Genomic DNA, 26621 nt, shown 5'->3' on the forward strand with positions numbered 1-26621 from the left:
ACAGGGTACAAAATTTTATTATTTTCTATGCGCTAGTTATTATAAACACATAAGCTATATTACAATTAAAAACTATGACCACTATGAAAAAAATACGGTAGACTATGACTACATTTGTGCTTTAGCACTATAGTAAGAACAAGATAAAACTCTAAATTTCTACATAATTATATTAACAAGAAATTAATAAAACTTTTGTTCGTTATTAGTAATTTCATTATTTTAGAATATATTATGAAAAATGTTGTTGATATTACAATATCAGATGATAGGAATACAAAAATAAAAAAACAACTTACCTTTTCAAAACAACAATCAATCACTTTATTTTATCATGAAAAATTTAAAAATTGCAATGTAATTGAACCCATTTTGTGAGCTATAGTTACATTGATACTTATGTGGCAATTAGCTGTCTTTCTCACCGTATCGTATTTTCATGATATTTTTTGTAGGCAAGCGGTTTAGTTTGTGTAATATAATATCCCCAATTCGTCTCATAATATTTAGTTTTCAAAACAGGTGTTACGCTAATTCGGTCACATTTTTTAAATAACTTTGCAGTACATTTGAAAATAAGTCGACAGTTTTGTTACTTGCTCTTACTTCTAAATTGACAGATCAGCTGTTTAACTGCCTGTACTGAACTTTCTTTCTTATTTTGCAAATATATATAAAAATTAATAAAACTCTGACATACCGTTAATTAAAATATTGGATACCCTATACTATTCAATCAACGGAAATACTAAGATCACACGGGAAGAATATTATGGGTTATTTCTGGTTTCGTCACAATTTACACTGAAATTACTAACAAGAGAGTGCTCTTACTTCCACGTTCAAATTGATATATAGAACCAACAGATGATAGTCATATACCATCAGTACTAATAAAATGGAAACTATCAAATTAATGTCAATTTCATTTAATCAAACGTACTAACCTTAAAAATGGTCATTTAAGGAAACCCGCCTCAAAAACATTGACAATAAATTAAAAATAGTTTAAGCGTTATAAAAGTAACAGAGCAGCAAAGCTCACAGCATGAGAATAGTGCCTTGTACTTTTACATAGCAATTTGTTCTCACAATTTTATAGTTTTTCGAAAAATGAACTCCGATTAAAAGATTAAAACGTCAAATAAAATGTAAAAACCTATTCATATTTTTAAATATAAAATCTTCAATTTAGAAATTGAACATTCTTAATAAATGTATAATCTAATATTTAAGCCTGTTTATGTTTTACAGACTTGGACAACACTGAACAGACAAATATTTATTCTTTTATATACTAGGTTCTAAAAAAAGTGTACTCAAAACGAATAAATATTATCTACCAAGTGTTTTATTCCAGTTTCATATGAAAGCACTAGATCTTAGATATTATAAATTTCGTCATAGGTGCTAATTTGAAATGAAAACCAAATGATAGAGCATATAGTGAAATATAAATATCTTAGCCCTCTATTGCCCGACTTTTTTTGTAAACTTAAGAGAAAATGTTTTAATTTGTATATGTGCTCAAATATCCATCCATTTACAACTAGTATTTTTTTTAGATTTTTTAAATTTTGTTTGGGGAGAGTTTTGGGAGTATTGCCTTCAGGCAACTGTGGGCAGCAAAAACTAACGAATTAAGTTATATACTTATTTATTATGCCAATCAAAAAAACAAATATTTGTAGTTGTAAAAGATAAAGCAACTTTACATTTATCGCACATTACTTTGGAAGTATTACAGCATCCTGGTTTTTTGCATCTTCCCTTTTCTTGAAAATACGGGCCAGTCGAAGGTTTGGTCAAGCCTAACTTCCTTCGGTGGTACAATAGCAGTAGGTCCTCTCTTCCGTTTTTTTACAATTTCGTTCTCAATTTCACTGAGCCTGGGACGTCCTTTGTTTTTGATCTGGTCAGTTCTTGCTAACAGTACGCTACATAAGTTAGACTTAAACTGTAACAAAGGCAACTGATTTTTCTTTCAAAGTAATCGCAACCACGACAATACAACAACCAGCTGTTAACAACAGCTAAATCCAGAAGGTGAAAAAATATTTTTAGATACCACTTTTTAGATTTTATGTCTGTTCGGTAAAGAGCAATTAGTGAATCCATAAGATCGACACCTCTCATAAATTTATTATAAAATTGCACTGAATTTGGACAGCATACAATAATTCTTGATTTTTGTTTCTTATCCCACCTCTTGACTAACGAATTAGGCTCAGAACCAACAAATGTACTAAGCAAATGAACCGGTTTATTATCGTACCACTTTAATGCTGTTGTCTTATGCCATCTGCTGTAGCGTGCTTTTCTTCTACAGTACCTCTACCCTGTTTCTTCATATTCTTGTCATCAGAAAAATGGCAATTAGGCAGTCTGTTTGGACGATCATTTCCCAAACATTGCAGTCCACGTTTTTCCATTTCATTCTGCAACTGAATGCTATTAAACCAGTTGTCAAAATATACTTTATAGTATTTGTTTGGTTCGACTATCTCACACAATCTTATTACTACATTACCGCTGGTGTCTACATTAGTTAATGAAGAGAATGTTCAACAGTTCCTGTATATAATTCCCAGTTATAAACAATACCATTGCTATCACGCAAAACAAATGCCTTGTATCCCCATTTTTTGGGTTTATTCTTCATATATTGTTTTAAAGAATGTGCCCCTTTGAATGGTATCATTTGTTCATCAATACACAATTTTTCACTCCTAGGAATACTCTGAAAATTTTGAAATGGACCGTTGATGAATGGTCTAATTTTGTATAACTTATCATTATTGTTGAGCATATTTTCGTTATTATTGAAATGAATTTTAGTTTCTATTTCTTCCCAGCGATTCCTAGATATAGTGTCAACTATTTGAGCTGGTCTAAATTTGCTTCGTACAAATCATCTTCATTTTCCATTTTATTTGATCCTGGATCGATTGATATCTGAGTACCTATGGAAAATTCATTATCACTCTCTTATTATCACTGTCAAAGTCAGAGTCTTTGGATTCCTCGGATATTTACTGCTTTTCCCGTAGAACGTTTTTGTATCCATCCTAAAAAATAATTTAAAATAATATGGTCCAGTGTGGATTCAAAATAACATACCTGTTTTTTATCACAGTACTGAAACAACACAATAAAATAAACAAATTTCAACGGTAATCAATATATAAATGCTGATATAATGCCTCGGTATATATTTTTATATAAATTGTACACAATTTATAACAATAAATCACTATCAAAAATACAAACTAATAAGGCAGCCATGTCCATTTGACATACTGTTAAACATTTCCATATAGGTTTCGTCATAGGTTCATAGAGTGTATTAAAATGTATAACCAAATGTTGCCTGAAATTAACAGAGGGCATCTTAGAGTCGGAAATTGTTTTAAAAAAGTTTTCTGCATCAAAAACTCCTTTGTTGCCTTGAGTACACACGGGGCTATAGAGGGGCTATATAGCTATATCGCGCGAGGATAAGGTTATTGATGAGGAAAAAAAAGACCTATCACTGAGGAAGTGAGATAGTAATTGGCAAACGCAAAGAGCACTATAATTACATTAAATGAAATATGCATTACAATCTATCATGATACACATATCTTGATACACATGAAACAAGACAATTAATAAACACGTTAATAGAATCTTAAGAAATAATAACCAAAATTTAACTTTTAATACGCAGAAGAAATACTAATATACAGAAGATACACAAATTAAAAAACGTTATCCACTTATTGTACGCAAGAGAGATACCTCTAGGAAAAATCAAAACGATCGAGAATTTATACCAAAAAACACAATCAAAGTAAAAGTAAAAGAAGAACTAACCGACCCTATTGAAGCTGACAATGGGTTGAGACAGGAATATTCCCTGAGTCCTCTATTATTCAACCTGATTATGGATGAAATAATAAAAAAGTAAGAACTAAAAAAGGATACCAAATGGAAGAAAAACAAATAATATATAATATAATATTAATCTGCTGTACAGACGACGCAATACTACTCTTTCAAAGTGAAGATGATTTACAACGTACGCTGCTTCAATTTCATACAACCGCCAGAAAATTTAACATGTTAATTTCCCCAAAAGAGACAAAATGCATGGTTACTACCGCAAATTTACTAAGATGTTAATTGGAGCTAAAAGGTCAAATAATAGAACAAGGGTTGGAGCTTAAATATCTAGGCATCACATTATCTAGCTAGGGAAAGCTCGAAACTGAAGTGAAAGATCCAGTGAATAGAGCAAACAGAGCCACAGGCTGCCTAAATGAAACATGAAGAAATAAAAATATCGGAAAAGAAACGAAAGGCATAATTTACAAAACAGTCATCAGACCAATAATGACATACGCGACAGAAACAAGACCTGATACAGAGAGGACAAAAACGATGTGAAACAGCAGAGATGAAAACACTTTGATGAAAAATTGATGGTAAGACACTATGAGACAGAGCTAGAAGTACAGATATACGACGTAGATGCAAGGTGAAGAACATCAAGAACTGGTTAAGAAATAGAAGAGTAGAACGGAACGATCATATAAGCCGAATGACAACAAATAAAACAATAAAGACGGCAAGAGACGGTTAACCCATAGGAAGACGATCAGTAGGAAGACGACGAAAACGATGGAAAGGCAACTTACTGGAAGCACAATGAAAAACAGACAGAGTTATGTCTATACAAAAAGAAAAAGAAGAAGAAGAAGAAGATACACAGGATAAACATTAAAATAGCTGCAAGAAAGATAAAATAAGTCAGCCATATTAATGTAGAACAGCAGAGGACAAAGTGTTTAGAGAAAATAATGAATGTCATATTAATGTAGAATAGCAGAGGACAGAGTACTTGTCATAGCTTTCGACAAGTGCCCAATTGAAAAAAGAACACAGGTCGTTCAAAAAAGACGGAACTCTAGAAAGAAAACAGAATAGATTTAAAAAAATAAAAGCATAAACATGTCTTTTCCTACTTTTTTAATATTGAAGATACGTAAATAGAACATTGAATTAAAATGTAAACTTTGACATCTGTGATAAACCCATCATCTGAACAGTGGCGCCAACAAACTTATTTATTTTCCACAAAGAGGCTCTTTAGAACCTAAAATTATTACTATACAAATCTGATTCGACATATCGTCAAAAAGTAATACACGGCATGTAAAATTTAAATTTTTAATAAAAAGATTACGCATTACTTATGGGGTTTAAAGAACGAGCCTTTAGGAAGATTGGAGTACTAATAAGACCACCGCAATCGGTCATACCCCGGGTAATGATTAATTAATTAATTGGCTAATTCTTCAGTCACCCCTTTAATATGATTTTGTCAAATTGGTCCTTTTTAGGACCAACTATTCTGATAACATATGTCTATAACTGTTAAGGGTATATCTAAAAATCAATAAACTTTACTTTACTTAAATTTATCAGACATATGAGTTAACACGAATCTGACTAATTTCTAGTACAGGAAACACATATAGGGACTAACCTAGGGTATTTGGTATATAGCTGATCGCTGAAAACCACATTATAGATATAGACATACTATTTCTGTCGGAAAGTAAGAAAGGACAAAACCAGTCAGCTGAGAGAACCTTTTAATGATGTGGAGCTTGGATCCACCATCTACATATTTAATGAAAAATAACACAACTACCGACCTTGAGGATCTGAGCACAAAGCTTATTACGCAATCTGGACCAAAAACACTACAATGATTTATCCAGATGATGAACAACTGTATTCAAATTAGGAGATACCCAAAAAATAGAGACAAGCCAAAGTTGTTACCTTACTTAAGCCTGGCAAACACTCCAACGACCACAAAAACTATCGGCTAATATCTTTATTTTGTCAGCTATTCAAAATACTTTTGCACAATATCGTTAATATGATATCACCGATATTAGAAGAAAAACTTAAATTAAAAGACAAAAGTGGCTGTAGACAGGGAAGATCACGTACATCACAAATACTAAATCAAAGACGGGTACGAAAAATATCGGGTATCAGGGGTGGTATTTTTCAATCTAAATGCCGCTTACGACACCTTAAATTATAGAATATTTCTCCAAAAACTATATGATATCCCCTTAGATAACAAACTCACTTATATTGTCTGCGTATGCCTCCACAATAGAATATTTTTTGTATCACTCAATGATAAGAATAGCAGATGAAGAACGGTCTCGCTTCGGGTAGCATAAAGGCCCCTACACTGTATAACATTTACACAAACGAACGATCCATACCGGTAGATACTAGAACTTCTATTATATAGACGATACACCTATTATTACACAATAAAAATAAACAATGAATCAATTTTCAGCCAAAATCCCTGAACAACTCATGTGTGCTCCATTAATCTCCCTAACATAGACGCTTTCACAAAACTGAACATCCAATAATGTCATGAAATTGTTGAACGTAGACTTCATATAAATTCCTTGAAAATAATTTGTATCGCACGGGGTCAGTCACAGATCATTGTTTAAAACAAAAAGGTAAATTGAGGACCAGAAATAATATTTTTCGCATGCTTGTCAGCTAAAAATGAGGTGCGCGTCCTTCCGCCCTTAAAACATAGACGCTTGCACTATATGCATCTGCTGCCGAATATACCTTGTTAGACAAATTCTTTCTTTTTGTGCAGTTTTGTGTAGTACTACCCATTTTAACACAAAAATATCTATTGTAGCTCTTAACCATATTTATTTTGAGATAACCTTTTATCGAGATATCATATATAGTACACAAATAAGACCAGAACTAAAATAATAAAAAAGCTTTATACAAGATATCGCAGAAGATTGGATGAAATAAAAGTAGTTTTTATTAATCGGATGCTTACATAAAACGTACAAAGACATACTCACGTAAACAAAATATATTACGAAATTTCTGTAATTAAAAAAAAACATTGAGTTCGGCATTTAACTAATAAAATTATATTAAATAAAAAAACAACATTTTTAAAAATGCAGAAAAAATAAAATTTCCTATGCAAGCGAACATTCCATTAAATAATAAGCCCAAATCCTTTTGTATCTATATACCTGTTTTTAAAGAACCAGTTACCTCTTAGTACGTAGTTATACCATGTAATAAGATATTCTTTGTTACTCAGTGTAATGCGTATGACATTACACTGTCTACGAACACTAGATAAAAATAAGGAGCCCATATAAACCGCTCGGGATATATGTTGAAAATATAAGGTATAATCGCACAGTTGCCAAACTCTCAGAGCTTACTTAAACCGATAAACCTATGGTTCAATTATACATCGAAGAAGATCTCAACGACCCCTATAATATATACACGTGAACTAACCGATATACATTTATGATACAGGGGTATTTACGGGCTCCAAAAATTTTTTATAAATTATTAAACTCTACATGTTGATGAATCGACAGAACCAATATTATGGAATGGTCAAGTGAGCTCCGTATATCGGTACCCACTTGACCACGGAGCTCGATTGAACCTGAATTTTAACATGGGCGGAGTCCACTTTATGCCGTAGATATATATATATATATATATATATATATATATATATATATATATATATATATATATATATATATATATATATATATATATATATTGATACGATTGGGGTTTATAGAAAATAATTTATAAGTTATATACTACATAATATTAGATTTTTGGTTGTTTTAAATAAGTTATATACTAGAGAATTTTATAAAAAATATTTATGTGAGGGCATTTTAAGAAATTAGCATATAATAATTGTAAAAAGTTGTATTTTAGTAGTTATGATTTTGTAGATATTTTTAAGTGAGCCATGTGACTAGGCAACACACTATACCCTCCATTCCTAAGTGTCATTTTAAGAATTTTACGAATATAAGTGGGTTATATTATTTGAAATGTGTATTTTATTAAATTAGAGTGTTAGTTACTAATTTGAATGTTTATTCTGATCTGAAAAGCCTAAATGTAAACAAAATTATTAATAGAAAAGAATGGAATTCTCTGGATCAGCGGAGATGACCATTGTTTACAGTCGAACATTCTCGATATAATGATTATGGCGGTGGATCGAACAGATATTTTTTCGAGAACATCTATATAGAAGTTAATAGAACGATTGGAACATGATCTCTTACCAGATGGTTCTGGAATAGAAAAAAGGATATAAATACCCGTGATTTGGATTCAAGAGGGCAGTTTTAGAAGTTGTTAGTCAGAAGTCAGGCCAGTTTATTATGAAAGTTAGTACCTAGACACATTTAGTTAGTGAATAGTGAAGAAAATTGTTCAGAATTTTCAAGAAGTCAGTCAGAAAAGTTTAGTAAGAAATATAAAGTTAGTTGGAGTCAGTGAATCAGGTACAAATAGTCCAATTGTTTAATATAATTAAAAAAGGTATATTGGAAGAAATTAAATTATGTTATGGTTGGAGATTAGTATAAATCAACTTATAATAATTGGATATTGGTATATTGAAAAGAAGAATAAATATAAATGCTGTTTGCTGGTTTGCTTGGTGGTATATAAATGCTGGTGAAGAAAAATATATCTTAAATTGGTAGAAGCTGATAATTGGAAAAAGAAATTTCACAAAAACAAGGATAACCGAAGTACGAAGACATTCAGTGGTGATTAGAATATATATAGTGGAAAACAGTTCATTTAGGCATTCAGTGAAAGAAAGGTACAAAATTTTGTTAATATAATTTAGTTAGTGTCATAACAATTTCAATTTTGAAGATAGTTTTGTTTAAATTTTAGATTGTCTATAGAATTTAATTAGTTTTATAAGAATATCAATTTAAAGATAGTTTATTTTAAATTTACATTGGCTAGGTTAGATATATATATATGTGTGTTTCATAATAGTTATAATAAAGATAATTTAAAAAAGTACTTACAAACTAATTCTTTGAGAACCGCGATAAAAACCCTATATATTATATTATTAAAAATACTCATTGCTCATCATTCAAACAAAAAAACACATCATAACAATTTGGCGCCCAACGTGGGGCTCTCTATTTAAAAGAATTAGTTTGGGAAGATAAGTGCTCTCATATAAGTAAATTAATTATCAGTAGAAAGAAAAAATTATAGATTTTATTTTTAATTATATTTGAACAAGTAAAGTCTCAAAATGTCTCAAGGAAAGAAAGGTACAAGAAGCAAAAAGAATGAAGAAGATGTGGAAGTAGAAACACAACCTATACAAGAGGAGAGTTTAGTTCAAGTTCCACAAGATACTGCAGAAATGAATCCAGAAAGAGAGGAAAATGTCAATATGGCAGCTTTGATGTCATTAATGATGCAGATGAACAAGACAATGGAAGAGAATTCAAAAGAAATCAAAGAAGACATGAAAAAAATGGAACAGAAAATGGAAGAGAATACAAAGAAAATGGAAGAGAATACGAAAAAAATGGAAGAGAACACGAAAAAAATGGAAGAGAATTATAGAAAATTAGAAAAGAAAATAGAAGATAATAATAATAAAATTGTAAAGCAAATAGAAAAACAAATGGATAAAAAACTTGAAGCTGCAGAGAAAAAAGTAGCAAATGAAATAAAAATTATACGGAATGACTACAAGAAAAGGATAGAAAATGAGAGGACAGAAGTAAAGAGGATTATTCAAGATAATAAGATAGATATAGAACAGAAAATATAGTTACAGAAATGTAACTTAGAAGTAAAAATTAACGAAGACAGGAGAAACACAGAAGAAAAATTAGACGATATACAACAAAATATCCAAATAAATAGTAATCAAATAAGAAATGTGGAACAGAGAATACATGATATTTCACAAATGAGAGACATAGGGAGACCTTACTTAAATTTAACAAATGAGACTGGGATTAAATTCTCTGGTAATATAAAAAATTTGCATCCTAGAGTATACATAAATAGTTTAAAACATAAATTAAGATTTGTGAATAATATTAATGATATTAAAGATTATATTAGAGTGACATTAAATGACAATGCAGCAACTTGGTTTGCTAGTATTGAAAATGATTTAGATAACTTTCAAACATTTGAAAATAAATTTTTAAATTATTATTGGGGTGAATTAGAGCAAGCAAAGTTTAGAGAAATTCTATATTTTGGAAAGTATAATAAAAATTTAAAATCAAATATGGTAGATTATGCATTGAAATTAATAACAGTTGCAAAATATTTAGAACCACCACTTAGAGAGGATGAAACAGTCTTAAATGTATCTAGACATTTTGATGCTGATGTTGTGCAAACCGTAACTGTACAAAATATTCAAACAACAGATAGTTTTATTAATTTTATTCAAAGAATACAAAGAGGCAATATGACAAGTAATAATAACAACACAAAAAATAACAATAACTTTCAATATAATAAAAATGATAATCAACAATATAGACAATCATATAACAATAATACTAGGTATGGTAATAATTTACAAAATTTTAATAATAATAACAGTAATCAAATTAGACAAAATTGTAATAATAATACTAATTATAATAGACAACATTTTAATAACAGTACTAATAATAATAGACAAGATTTTAACAATAGAAAAAATACAGAGCGACCTAACGATAACAGACAGGTAAATTGTGTTCGAAGGAATAGGAGCTGCGAAGACAGGGAACGAAATCGTACAAGGCAAGAAAATGTGAGTAGAAGTCATAGTAGGGAAAGACATAGTACATCAGATCCAAGTGGTCAGATACAATCTGACAATTCTAATAATCAAAATTTTGTGCAGTAAACTTTCTGAATTACAAGTTAGGCCATTGCTATTATGAAAAACCTTCTGAATTTATTTCTTTAGATGAAGATAAAATTATTGAATCTATTAATTTAATTTATATAAATGCTTTGGCCAAAAATAAAATGATTAAGATTATGATAGATACTGGTTCAGAAAGTACTTTAGTCTCGGAGAATTTTATTTTTAATACATTAAAACTATCAGATATAATAAAGATTCCAAAAATTAAAATTATTGGTGCAAATAATAAGAAGTTGGGTGAAATTGATAAACTAGCCAATTTTAAAATTAATATTCTTAATAAAGAAATTAATATGCAAGGATTTATTGTCAAGGATTTATGTGTTGATATATTAATGGGAAATGATGAATTGGAAAAGAAGAAAGTAAAGATAGATTTTGAAGAAAAAATGGTAACTTTGGAAGGGCAAATAATTAAATTTATGCAGAAAGATGAGGTAGAAGAAGGAATAAGAGTTGATAGGATATTATTAAAAGAAAATAATGATGTTTATGAAGAAAAAATGTATTTTGATGATAGGGAAATGTCCCAGAAGAATGTAAAGAATAATTATTGTAGTGAATATTTAAGGAATGGAAATTTTAAGCAGATGGATGCCTACGAGGCGGAGTGCGTAAAATTGGAAGCAATGAATAATGAGTACATATTGAAGAATAATGTGATTTGTAAAGAAGAAGATATGATGAAAGTTTTAAATTGCCCTGAAGAATATAAATCAATAGTCATTTCCATATTGCAGCAACACAAGGGACTTATCAATAAAGAAAATAGAATTGCACAAAATTATATCCATAGTATAAAAGTTAAAGAAGAAAAAGATTTTAAAACAAAATCATACCCAATACCATATAAATACAGAGAAGAAGTAAACAAAACAATTAATAATATGTTAGAAGATGGGATCATTGAGAAGGCAGACACACGTTTTATTAACCCCATAGTAGTAGTACGAAAAAGATCAGGTGAAATCAGGTTATGTTTGGATGCAAGGAATATTAACAAGATTACTGAAAAGCAATTTGAAGCACCAATGAGTATAGATGGAATATTAGGAAGAATTACAGGAATGTCATTTTTCACTAAAATTGATTTACAGCATAGTTTCTGGTTAATACCTCTAGAAAGAAAAAGTAGACAGTATACAGGATTTCAGATAGATGGAGTAGTATATCAATTCAAAGTAGTACCATTTGGACTTCAATCATCTTGCAGTGCTCTATGTAGATGTCTTCATGATATTTTGGATCAATATGAACATTTTGTAATTCACTACATTGATGATATATTAATTTTTTCTAAAACGGCTGAAGATCATGAGAAACACCTAAAAATTATAATAAATAGATTAGACAAAGTTGGACTAAAAATAAATCAAGAAAAATGTACATTTTTTCAAAAAGAAGTCATATATCTAGGTTATAAACTTAACACTAAGGGAATCGAAATGGATCCAGAACGGACACAAGTCATTCAGGAATATAAAACACCACACAATTTAAGAACTTTAAGAGGATTCATTGGAATAATTAATTATTATAAAAGGATGATACCAGATCTAAGTATAAAAGAAATTCCATTACTTGAACTACTGAGAAAAGGTGTAAAATGGAGATGGGATCAGAGAAGAGAACTAGCATTCCAAGAAATTAAAAACATTTTTTTGTCAAATTTGAAAATATACTATCCTGACTACACACAGCCATTCATATTAAGAACAGATGCATCAATAGAGAGATTATCAGGGGTATTATTGCAAATACATGATGGGGTCGAATACCCAATACAATTCATTTCAAGAATTACAAAGCCACATGAAAAGGGTTACTCAGTTTCAGAATTAGAACTAGCAAGTATAATACACTGTGTCACAAAATTAAGATTTTATTTGTTGGGTAATGAATTTACAATAGAAACAGATCACCAAGCTTTAATGTCTATATTAAATAACAAATATGGAAACAGTAGAATACATCGGTGGAGTCTAATACTTAGTGAATACTGCTTTGAAATCAAATACATTTCTGGAAAATCCAATATAGTGGCAGATGCTTTATCAAGGTTAGAAAATACATCACAAAAAGGGCAGCGAACAATAAAAATTGGATTAAATCAATTAGTAGAAAGTACTGGATTATATTCTAAAGAAGAAATTATAAGAGATCAGATCAATTTGAGTGAAAAACAAAAAGTCCTTAGGAAAGATGGGGTATATTATAAAATAATAAATGGCATAGAAGTATATGTAATAACTAGAACTTTAGCAAAGAAAATATTGAAAAATTTACATAACAATTATATGCATATTGGTTCAAGAAAGCTATGGATGCTATTTAGGAACAATTATTTTGCAAAGAATGACATAAGTATAGCAAAGGAAATTACTACCCAATGCCCAATATGTCAACTAAACAAAGAAAAGAATTTCAAAAACCAGAACACATATAAATCTAATGTTGTATATGAAAAACTAAATACAGTTTCCATGGATTTTATTTCAAATTTAGTTCTCAGTCCAACAGGAAAAAAGCATATACTAGTGATAGTTGATTTATATACAAAATTTATTAAACTATATCCCTGCTCTAGAACAAATGTTAAAACATTAAAATTATATATTAATCAATTTTTCGAAGAAATAGGACCATTTAGAAATTGCATAATAGATAATGCTACATATTTTAACAACCAAAAATTTCGGACATTTTGTGAGAAAAAGGGAATCAACATTCATTTTACAAGTATCAGACATCCTCAGGCAAATCCTGCAGAAAGATATATTAAAGAAGTTATAAAATATTTAAGGATACTGTGCCAAAACCAACATGAAACTTGGCAGCAACATATACCACAAGTAGAATATTTTTTTGAATAATACACATAATTTGAATACAGAGGAAGTACCAGAATATTTAATGTTTGGCCATATAGGAAACAGAAAGTGGATTAGTGAATATAATCAGGATATGTTAGAACAAGTAATGCAGAAAGTGAATAACCGAATTAGGAGGAAAGCTGAAAAATATATCAGAAGACAAAATCGAAATATAAAAAAACCAATCACATTTCAAAAAGGAGACCAAGTGTTAATTCGTTCACTTAGAAAAAGTAATGTTAAAGAAAACCGTTGTAAGAAATTACAACCAATGTTTGAAGGTCCATATACAATTGAAAAACAGAATGGACTAAATAGTTATGTGTTAATAGATGCAGAGAACAGACTAAGAGGCATATTTCATATCAACGACATTTTTCAATATCATGAAGAGATTGAATAATGATTTCTATACCTTTAACACAAATATAATAACACTAATAACTTACTGATATATCCATTTTATTCAATAGACTTGATTTGTTAAATGGTAGATGGTAGATTTCATTATTTTGAATCAATTTGACATCATACTTGTTGAATTTTGTATATATGGAAATTAATTTGTACCCTAAAAATCATAATTTGGGGTTAGACACAAAATTGATACTATAATTGCTATAAAAATGTCTTTCTAATATAATAAAGTGAAAAAAAACTTACCAATTTATATTGATGAAGTTATTTTGAATGGAAATAATTCCTAGATTTTGTCTATAAATAAACAGAACACAATATCCATTATATTTTTAATTAAGGTTATATTTTATTCTCTCCATTTGACATGACAGTTTGACCATAGAATAGCCGAACTGTGCTCCGTTGTTCTCTGTTTTGACATAGACAGCGAACAGGGATGTATTTAACACATTTTAAATAAAAAAAAATTGATTTATTAAATTTAATAAGGTATGAGAAAATTAATATTTAAAAAAATAATAAGTAAATTATTTATTTTAAATATTATTTTGGGGTATTGATACGATTGGGGTTTATAGAAAATAATTTATAAGTTATATACTACATAATATTAGATTTTTGGTTGTTTTAAATAAGTTATATACTAGAGAATTTTATAAAAAATATTTATGTGAGGGCATTTTAAGAAATTAGCATATAATAATTGTAAAAAGTTGTATTTTAGTAGTTATGATTTTGTAGATATTTTTAAGTGAGCCATGTGACTAGGCAACACACTATACCCTCCATTCCTAAGTGTCATTTTAAGAATTTTACGAATATAAGTGGGGTTATATTGTTTGAAATGTGTATTTTATTAAATTAGAGTGTTAGTTACTAATTTGAATGTTTATTCTGATCTGAAAAGCCTAAATGTAAACAAAATTATTAATAGAAAAGAATGGAATTCTCTGGATCAGCGGAGATGACCATTGTTTACAGTCGAACATTCTCGATATAATGATTATGGCGGTGGATCGAACAGATATTTTTTCGAGAACATCTATATAGAAGTTAATAGAACGATTGGAACATGATCTCTTACCAGATGGTTCTGGAATAGAAAAAAGGATATAAATACCCGTGATTTGGATTCAAGAGGGCAGTTTTAGAAGTTAGATATATATATGTGTGTTTCATAATAGTTATAATAAAGATAATTTAAAAAAGTACTTACAAACTAATTCTTTGAGAACCGCGATAAAAACCCTATATATTATATTATTAAAAATACTCATTGCTCATCATTCAAACAAAAAAACACATCATAACAATATATATATATATATATATATATATATATATATATATATATATATATAAACAATATAACAATATAGACTTTATCGTCTATAGGCAACTGGGCCCACTCTGTGCTTTGCGATAGTCCTTGGGTGTTTTGAGCTACGAACTGTCTTCTATGTGCGTTGTTGTTATTTTTGAAGTGTTTTCTCTCTAGTGTTTTTTATTTTCTTTCTGGGGTTTAGTTTTTCACTCTGGTATTTATTTTCTCTCTACCTCATCATCTCTCTTAGTATGTGATTGGGGTGATTCTCTATTTCTGCAAACTTTATCCTGGCTTTTTCTTTCATCGTGTCTGTCACTCTGATTTGTTGCAATTCTCTGAAGAGGAATCTTTCTGCAACGTATCTCGGTATGTTGACTGCTTCTCTTAGGCTGTTGTTGTGTGCCGCTTGTATTTGCTTTTTTGATGTGTTGCATACATGTCCCCAAGCGAGGGATGCATATGTCAGTATGGGCAGTATTATGCTGTTTATTAGTCTTATCTTTGTTTTTATTCTAAGTTTACTTTTCCTCCCTGTTAGTCCTCTTACAGAAGCTCTTGCCATGTTTGCCTTTTGTACTGTGGCTTCTACGTGTTTCTTGAATGTTAAGCCTTTATCCATAATTACTCCGAGGTATTTTGCTTCGCTTTTCCACTCGATGGGATTATCTTGCACAGTTACCTGTTCTTCTGGTTGCTGATGCCTCTTTTTGAAAAGTACAGCCTGTGTCTTGTCGGAGTTTATTGCTATTTTCCACTTTAAACTCCATTCTTCTATGTCATCTAGTGCTGTTTGTAGGTTATTTACCGCAATGTCTATGTTTCTATGTTTGGCCGCTATCGCTGTGTCGTCGGCATAGAGGCTTAGTAGTGTACCTGGTGTTCTAGGTATGTCTGCTGTGTATATTGAGTACAGTAGGGCTGACAGTACCTCTCCCTGTGGCACTCTAGCCTCCGGGTTCCCGAGTTCGGATAGGACTTGTCCTATCCGGACTCTGAAACGTCGGTTGCTCAAGTACGACGAGATCAGTCTTGTCATTGCTCCACTGTACCCGTATCCTCTCATTTTGTATATTAGTCCTTTATGTCTAACTCTGTCGAATGCTTTGCTTACGTCTAGGAAGGCTACTCCTTCCTAGGCTAAGGTGTATTGTTTATCGTTAAATCCAGCTGCTATGTACTCTGTTAGTCTGGGTACTTGTATCTCACTGGAGTGTTCTGCTCTGAAGCTGAATTGGGCTTCAGGTATTATCTCTAGTCTGTCTGTTTCAGCTTGTAGTCTGCTGAGTATAATTCTCTCTACAATCTTGCTGATTGCAGGTAGTAAGCTTATTGGCCTGTAATTTTTCGGGAATGTGCTGTCTTTTCTGGGCTTTGGTAACATTATGACATGGGCCTCTTTCCATCTGTTCGGGAATTTCTTAAATCTTAGCATTGCGTTTATGATGTTAGTTAGGTACACTATAGCTCTCGCTGGTAAGTATTTTAGTGCTTTGTTTGTGATTTGGTCGGGTCCGGGTGCTTTTTTCGGCAAGCTATTTTTAATTAGTTCGTTTATCTACTCTGGTGTTGTGGGAGGGATAATTTCGTTTGGATTATCAGATCTTTCTCTTTGTCTTTCGACTTCTTCTATAAAGTCGATGTCTTTGTCTGGATGGTAATTTAATGTACACTTTCTTTCGAGAGTACTCCTCATTACCTCTGCTTTTTCCTCTATGGTGTATACGATTCCATTTTCCCCGTGTAATGGGGGGATTGGTTTTCTGTCGGTTCTCAATATCCTCTGGAGTCTCCAGAGATTTTGCATGTGTGGTCCTTGTTCTTCCATATCTCTTATGTGATTTTCCCAGCTTTCACTACGGTGTTGTTGTAGTGCTGTTTTGACCTCTCTGTTTAGTCTATTTGATCTGTTTTTGTCTGCCTGATTCCTTGTCCTTCTTGCTGTCTGCTTTGCTCTGTTCTTTTCCCTTATCAAGTCTTTTATTACTTGTGGTATATCCTTAAATCTTCCAGAATGCATTTCTACTTCCTCTTCTGTAGTGCTGTTTCTGAGCGCTTGTTGGATGATGTTTTCCAACTCTAGGACTTTATCTTCCATTTCTCGTGGGGTTTCTATCACTGAAACTATGTTTATTCCAGTGCTCACGAGTCTCTTAAAGTTTGTCCATTTTGTTTTCTTTTTAATTCTTCTGATTGTGCTTTTTTCCTCCCACGTTCCTAGTTCCAATAGGATGGGATTGTGGTCGGTTGTGCCTTCGTTTAACGTTTGTAGTTCTGTTTGTAGTCCTAGATTTTTTGCTACTACTATATCTATGTGTGTAGGAAGTCCGTTTCCTGGATAGTGTGTAGGGTCTGTAGGGCCCATTGCCATAATGTCTTCGTTATTTTCGATGTATGTATTTAGTAGTCTTCCATTTCTGTTCATAGCTCTGTCGTTCCAATTAGGGGATCTTGCGTTTAGATCTCCTATTATTATTGAGGGTTCGTTATTTAAGAACGTGTTCAGGTCGTCGTCGATCAGTAGATCTTGTGGTCTCGCGTAGGCGGAGGTAATGTTGACTTCTCCTTGCCTCATTTTTATTCTTACAGTTGTTGCTTTCATAGTGTTTAGTTGCGGTGTTATTAATCTGATATGCTCTATGCCTTTTTTCACTAAGATTGCTGTGCCACCTGATCTTGCTGTGTTGTCGATCCTATATATGTCGTATCCTGGAAATTTTATATTTATGTTGTTTGTAAGTTTCGTTTCTTGTATTGCAACGACATTCATTTCGTATCTATTGACCAGTTCGTCCAGTATATTTTGGTTGGTTCTTACGCCTCCTGGATTCCAGGAGCCTATCCTCAAGTATCCCCTATTTGCTTGCACTAGTTCAGTGCTAGCTTTATGTCTGCTATCGCTTCGTTGACTACTCTAGTTAATAACTCTTTCACAGAGTTAACTAGGCCGTCTTGATGTTGCCTTGGGATAAGGATGGTATTTTCCTTTTCTTGGGCTTTTGCTGCCTGGGCGTATGAGGGGCCGCCGGGAGTGATTTGTGGCCTTGTTGGGGCTGCTGTTGGTGCCCCCATGTAGGGCATCTTGGGCATCCCCTGAAGTTGGCTGGGTGTTTTGCACATTTTGCCTTTTGGTCTTTGGACATTTGGCAGCTTTTTCTGGAATGTTCCTCACCACATTTTACGCAGCGAGGTGCTTTAAAACACGCTCTCTGCGCGTGATGGTATCCCTGGCAGTTGAAGCACTGAGTGGGCCCCGTTGCATTTCTTAAGTCCTCGATTTTAATTTTCATGTGCATCAGGTTAGTGATGCTTTTTAGCTTTTCGGTGTCCTCCCTCTCCACCGTCATGACAAACATTGGTAAGTGTCTCCTGTCGCTCTTCCTTGACGTCATGTTCTTTATCGACACCACTTCTATTTTATATTCGTCCCTGATAGCCTCGAACATCTCAGTCGTGTTCGTTGTTGGCGGTAACCCTCTCAAAACCATCCTTGGTTTAATGTCCTCTTCTAGAGGGAATACAATCCATTGTATTGGATTTTCTTCATTGAATTTCTCAATGATTTTTATTGAGAATTGAATATTGAGCATTGAATTGCTTCAATGATCGGTAATCCTCAGGGTTCTTGGCTTGGATGAGGGTTTCCCTGCTACTTCTCGACAGCTTGTTTGCTGTGATTACTTGCTGTTTCTGTGCAATACTTAGTATTGCACCCGTGTATTTAACACTCTGTAATTTAATTACAGGTGGTTTCACCCAAGTTTTCTTGGGTGCTTCTTCAATGTCCATCTGCGACGGAGACGGAGGACGCCGATCGGCCTTTGCTTCACCTTTCTGATGTTGCTTCGGAGGGGTGAGTGGTGGGAAATCTTCTTTTCTTCCCTTTGTTGGTTTTTCTTCCTTTTGAGTGTTTTTTGGGATTGTTCCCGTAGCTTCGGTTTGTGGATTTTTTGGGATGGCTCCCGTGTTCTTTGGCTTCTTTTTTCCTTGAGTTTTCAGGTTTTCTTCAGATTTTTCCTGATTTTTCAGGTTGTCTTCTTTTTTATTTTTCTGTGCCTGGTTTTCCAGGTTATCCTCGGGATTTGTTGGGTTTAGTTGATTGAACTTTTTGTCCATATGCTCGATGATGGACTTCTAAGAGGCTACCATTGTGTCTTGGAGCTCTTCTATCTTCTTTCGTAAAGATGCTATTTCAGCATCTTTTTCCTTTAGTAACATCCTGAGTGTTAGTAGCTCCGACTTTTCGTCCTCGCTACTCCTTTGCCTGGTGCTTTTTTGTGTTTGTCTTTTATGTATGTCTTCGTCAGTGGTTATCGGTTCTACTTCGCGGTTTCCCTCCGCTCTCTCTTTTGTCCTCTTCTTCTTGTTCTTGGGACGTTTAAATTCCCCTTCATTGTCTGGCTTTTCCTCGTCTATCGGTAGATCTTTGAACACCTCGTAGTTAGCGCTGTCATCGTCCATTGGGGGTAGTGCATCGTGGATGTTACAGTGGAGTTTCCTCTCACTGTAACCATATGGGGTGGGACTGGGGCTGCCTTTCTGTCATTTGGAGATCGAGAGCGATCCATTTTGGGGGACGGATATCTTAATGTGAAAGAGGGCTTTTTTGTCATCCGTCTGGCCCGTTGCCAGCACGGTTTCTGGGTGCCACCCAGTGACCTCTTACGCGGTTTTTCACACTCTAGGCAGAACTAGAGCGGTATCCTCTTGCGTTTCTTACCTCCCTGACCTTGGGGCCGTGTCTGCCAGATATAGATTTCTAAAGAACTATATCCCACAGTGTCATCCCAAACGGTGGCACAGGGAGTATCCCGACGGGCTAAAAGCCCGTATGCTTCTTCACTTGCCTACGCTTCAATTTTGGCCTCCGTGAAAATTTGATTTAAAAAACAAATCTCCCCGGCTAACCTAGTTGCAGCGTAGGCTTTTGCCTCTTAGCAAACGCCGCAGCTCCTAGGCGGTGTCTTCGCTCGGCTTCTCGCACGTCTGTACTGTTCAGCGGCTGTCGCTGATCTTACTGAATAGTTGCGGTATTTATTAATTTATTAATAAGTAAGTAATAATATTATTGGTATCATAGCCTTAAATGTGAAAGAATATTTGTAAATTAAAAATCTCAAATACATTGTTTGTTATTTTTGAATAATTTGAGTTTAAACTTAACTTTTATGACTTATACCATAGTTAGACCTTAGAATTTCTCATCGCCCGATTTTGATTTGATTGTTTAAATCAATTTTTAAAAAATTTACCTTTAATATTTATTTCAGCTCACTGCAGTAAATCACTATTTGGACCTTTCTATTGTTTACGGAAATACCGATCAAGTCAATCAACAAGTCAGACAATTCCAAGGGGGTCGATTAAGAGTGGACGTCAGAAACGGTCAAGAATGGCCACCTAGATCTTTAAACGCTTCAGGAATATGTACCATTCAAAATCCTAACGAAGCTTGTTATCTGGCTGGTAAGTGTGGATTTATATTAAGCACTACCGTCAATAATTTTAACAATATCAATCAAAATTTAAATTAAAACTATTCCTTTTACCGTTTAATATCACAAATATAAGTGTTCTCAAGACATTGAGCTACCGAATAACTTAATAGACAAATTATGGATTCACATGTATTTTTTACGGCTTAATAATAGCCTAGTCACTGTGCTGAATAACTTGAAAGTTATGGTTTGAAATTTTTAATTTGAAGGCGAAATTAATATGAACCAGACTTTTGCTTTACAGCATATATTAGTAGCGTAAATAAAATTTTAAATACAACTTGTTTCTATATAATCCACTCTTTTAGTGAAATATTTTCTCACCCAATCTAATTTCATTATCAAATAATTCTAGTCGTGTCTGGAACGTATTAAGTATGAACTTGTCTACACTATCGTCGTCGTCAAAGTGATGACCCCTCAGTTCTTCTTTGTGTAGTCCAAACATATGGTAATCACACGACGATAGATCGGGACTATGAAGCGGATTTTATAGTGTTTTTCAATGAATTTTGTTTAATTTTCCTTGTATTTATACTATATGTAGCCAAGCGTAATGGCAATTCGAATAGAAATGTCTCGCATTTTAACTCAAAACATTTGCCTACAAGATCAAGACCAAGTAAGTTAACGGTCAAATAACTATAGGTTAAAATAACTACTTTATTTTAAAATAAACTTTATGGAAATAGAGTTCTGGAGTGGAAATCGAAGCGTCAAAAACAAATGTAAAATGTAAGTTGTATGACAATTAAATGTGGTTTAATCCCATATAAATACAATATATACTTAAACATACCACAGAAAAACAGAACCTCACATTTTCATGTTTGCTTTTTGACCTTTCGCCAAAAGGCAAAGGAGACACCTTGACGACACGTTTCGTTAAATCAAATAATCTGAAATAATTAATTTGTGTGTATGTGTGTTTAGATTAATGCCCTTGGTTTAGACCAATTGGCCAGCTCAAAATTTTATTAAAATTACCATTTCGATAGATACAATCTCCTAGCTTTAGTTGAGATGCATTATATTTTAATAAATATTAATAATAACTAATAATTAATGCTAAAACTAATTACTAATACTAACTATATGTAAATTTTTTTTCCTCAGCGCTAAGACCTAAACCCGATCCAACACCTCTAAGGTTTAAGCCCTCTTTGTATTTTGTTTTTCATATACTTCATCTAATTTACTTACCGTTGCACCTCATCCGCGTCATAGCCCGTGAGGTCACATGATACCAACACGAAATATTTAGGGGGTAGGTGTGTTCTTTTTTAGAATCACTTTGCCGAGTACACTGGCATTACAGTGACTAGACATATTTTATTGTATACGCGTAGAAATATTATTTAAAGATTTCTATTAATGTTAACTTAAAAAAATAGACAATATATTTCATTTAATTTGTATAAATGCATTAGAAAGCGTTTTTATAAAGAACATTTGTTTGGAACACACTGTAACTGTAATCGAACGAAAGTGATATTTTGGCATAAATTGGTAACACTTATTTGACAGTTCCTGTGTTGACTAATATTAATAAGTAATGAAAAAAGTGTTGTTTTTGTTTAAGTATTCCATTTAACATCTTTATACGACGCATACAAGCGGCTCAAACTGTTTTTAACAAGATTCTTTTTTACCTCTTGTTTTGTTTCTATTTATTTACATTAAATATTAATTTGTTTTGTTGTATAATCCACTTTTGCAATAATTATGAGACCTTTTTGATTTAAAATGGATTCAGGATTTTTTATACTTTGGCAAGTATGTCAATTTCGATCTCTGTCAATGATAATGACGTGTAACGGTAAGTAAATTAGATGGACTGTATATGTATTTTTTTTTATCTATTTTTTTTATTTATTTTTTTTATTTTATATAATTATTTTATTCTTATTCTTTTTTAATATTTTTTTAAATTTTTTTTGTTTTTTTTTAAATATCAATTTTCATATTTTTTAGATGGTTATAAACATATTTGTAAAAATTTATATTACGTGTATATAGAATGGCATTTAAATTGGTGGAGAGAGTAGCTCATGCTGTTTATAAATTTTTGTATAGCGTTTGGTTTAGCATCTGAAAGTTTGCACAATCAAAAATCACATGTTCTAATGTACCCAACTCTCCGCAAGTGCAGTTTTGAGAATTGACCCACCCTAATTTATTTTTGAGGGATGGATATAAACCGTGTTAGTTCCTTGCTCGGTTTAAGGTCTTAATGAAGTGCCGATTTGTATTACCGTAAAACCACGGTTTTCTATGAATTTTTGGTTGGAACATGAAATCTTATACCTTTCAATGAGATGTCATATTCCTGTTGCCACTGTTTCATTTGTTTTTTCTTAAACCATTATCGTAGATCAGTGACTGGCATTAATGGTTCTTCTATCGTTTCCCCTTTTGTAGTAGCATCCTTTGCTAGTCTATCCACTATTTCATTTCCGTTAATTCCATAATGGGCCTTAATCCAAACCAAAGAAATTTGTTAAGCTTTATTCGTAAGTGACTGGACCGCTTTTAACATTCTTATCACTACTGATGAAGAGCTTGTTAATTTAGTTTGTATTATTTTTTTTACCGAACTTTTGCTATCTGTTAATATAACAAACTTACTCTTGTAATGGACATTAATATACCTCAAAGCCTGAAGAATTTCGATGAGCTCTGCAGTGTAAATAGACATTTGACTTGGAAGTTTGAATTTTTTAGATATATTTTGATTTGAATGGTAAAAAGCGCATCCAGTAGATTCTTCAAATTTGTATCCATCTGTATAAATACAATCTGACTCGGGCCATCTTTTTAGAATTGTTTGGTTAATAAACGCATTTATATTAAATGTATTTACATGTGATTCAATATTTAAATAGTAGTAAGGGATATGTAAGTCTAATAGGTTATAATCATAATTATAGGAGGGAAGAATGTAATTTCTGTAAAACTTGCTACTAAATTGAATTAGGTACTGATAACTGTTTATCACTTTTGGATGATTTTTACGTCGCTAGAAGAGACTATTTATTTTGGAATTGAGTTCCTGTATTTTGTCAGATCTTGTTTGTGTTAGTAGTTTTGACATAAACAATCACACAAAAATTGTCGTCCAAGATACAAAGGAGGCTCTGCTGTTCGATTTCCAAATATTTGTTGGCGTGCTTTTTAAACATCCAAGACAAAGTCGTAAACACATTTTTTATTTTTTCCAATATCTCCAGTTGAGTTTAATTTCCATTTCCATATAAGATACATCCGTAGTCTATCACTGAACGTATTTGGGTCTGCTCCCCACTATGTGTGACGAAAAGCTCTTAGTACAATATTGCGTTTTCACATTTTTTTGACAAGTGATGAATATGTTCTTTTCAAGAGAGCTTCTGGTTTAAAATTATGCCAAGGTATTTAACTGATGTTTTGTATGGAAATGTCAATGGTCCTATATTAATTTGGTTTGGTGGCTGATATCGTCTTCTTGTAAATGAACACATGACTGATTTTTCTTGAGAGATGCAGAATCCATTGCTTTGCGACTATTTAACAATTTTTTCGTGGCGTTTTTTAATGCATTGATGGAAGCTTCGATCGTTTTATTTTCCATATAAATGCAAAAGTCGTCTGCGTATTGAAGTAATCTGGTTTCTTCAGTCATAGAACTGGTAGGATCCGCACTGTATAACATAAATAATAATGGAGTAAGGATGCTACCTTGTGGCAATCCAATTGATGTTGATTTAGGCATCATTCCAATAATTTTTAGATGCACTTTTCTATCTCGGTACAATTTCATTAGGTTCGCAATAACACCTTCTGCAATTCCTATGGCATATAATTTATTTGTTAATATGTTTAGATTAACTACATCATAAGTTCCCTTAATGTCTAAAAATAAGCAGGATACTGAATGGTTTCGAGTAAATGCTAATTGCACATCAGTAACCAATGATGCTGTAACTTTTTGAGTCGAGCGTCCTCTTCTGAATGCATACTGGACTGTTGGTAATAACTGATTTTTTCCAGCCAGTGTTTTAACCTATTTTTAATAAGTCGTTCATAAGATTTCATGACACAAGATCCCAATGAAATAGGTCTGTATGAGTCGGGGAATCTTTAGGTTTATTAGGTTTAGGAATAGGTATTATTAAACATTTTTTCCAGCCCCTAGTTATATATATACTTATATATATATATATATATATATATATATATATATATATATATATATATATATATTGAAATGATATTGTTTAAAAAAAAATAATTTATAAGTTATACACTAGAGAATTTTATAAAAATTATTTATATGAGGGTATTTTTAAGAAATTAGCATATAATAAGTGTAAAAAGTTTTATTTTAATAATTATAATATTATAAATATATTTAAGTGAGCCATGTGATTAGGCAACCAAATATACCTACTCGGAATAAATGACAGTTAGAGAAATTAATAATTTGCGAATGTGAAATAGGGTTATGTGTTAGTTTAAAATAAATATAGTTACTGATTTAAGTTTTTATTCTGATCTGAAAAGCCTAAATGTCGATAATATTCTCGATAGAAAAGTAAAGAATTCTCTAGATCACAGAAGATAGCCTGTTTGCGAAATGGACCATTCCAGAAAATTCAGATATGGAGGAAATGGAACAAATCGAATAGGATTTCTTCCCAGATGGTTCTGGAAGATTGAAAAGGTATAAATACACGGTGATTTGGATTCAAAATGGCCAGTCCAGTTAGTAAGAAAGTTAGTTAGAGTTAGTTGTTCAATAAGTTTCAAGAGAGTCAGTCAGAAGGTACAGATGTTCAATATAGTGAGTTAAATGAAGATTAAGAAACAGTATAAAGAAAATATTATTGAAGATTAAAAATGATGTTATGTATAAATGGTGATTGGATAATGGAAGAGTATTAATTGAAAATTAAAATTATATAATATATTTGGTGATTGGATATTGGTATATTGAAAAGAAGAATAAATATAAATGCTATTAAGAAGAAAAATATTTTAAATTGGTGGAAGCTGATAATAGGAAAAAGGAATTTCACAAAAACAAGGATAACCGAGGCTGAGAACGAAGACATTGAGTGGTGATTAAAATTTTTATTTTGGAGAACATTTTCATTTAGGCATTCAGTGAAAGAAAGGTACAATATTTTGTTAATATAATTTAGTTAGTGTCATAATTATTTCAATTTTAAAGATAGTTTGTTTAAATTTTACATTGTCTATATAATTTAATTAGTTTCATAAGAATTTCAATTTAAAGATAGTTTATTTTAAATTTTGCATTGGTTATGTTAGATATATATGTGTGTTTCATAATAGATATAATAAAGATAATTTAAAAAAGTGCTTACAAACTAATTCTTTGAGAACCGCGATAAAAAACCTATATATATATATATATATATATATATATATATATATATATATATATATATTATATATATATATATATATATATATATATATATATATATATATATATATATATATATATATATATATATATTAAAAAACACTCATTGCTCATCATTCACAAATAATACATCATCACAATATATATATATATATATATATATATATATATATATATATATATATATATATATATATATATATCTTCTTCTTTGTGTGCCGTGCTTGTATTCAAGGGTTGGCTATAG

At 31.6% G+C, this 26621-nt stretch overlaps 1 protein-coding gene across 4 annotated transcripts in view; it reads left to right on the plus strand.

Annotated features, from left to right (window-relative positions):
• Window positions 1-26621, plus strand: part of LOC140439760 (peroxidase-like) — a 489498-nt gene that overhangs the window by 318306 nt on the left and 144571 nt on the right. For all 4 annotated transcript variants that reach the window (XM_072529901.1, XM_072529899.1, XM_072529900.1 and 1 more), the window contains one exon: window positions 20716-20911. In XM_072529901.1, the coding sequence (XP_072386002.1) occupies window positions 20716-20911 (196 nt within the window). The remainder of the gene's footprint in view (window positions 1-20715; window positions 20912-26621) is intronic.

The sequence above is a fragment of the Diabrotica undecimpunctata genome, chromosome 4, assembly GCF_040954645.1.
Source record: "Diabrotica undecimpunctata isolate CICGRU chromosome 4, icDiaUnde3, whole genome shotgun sequence".
Lineage (NCBI taxonomy): Eukaryota > Metazoa > Arthropoda > Insecta > Coleoptera > Chrysomelidae > Diabrotica > Diabrotica undecimpunctata.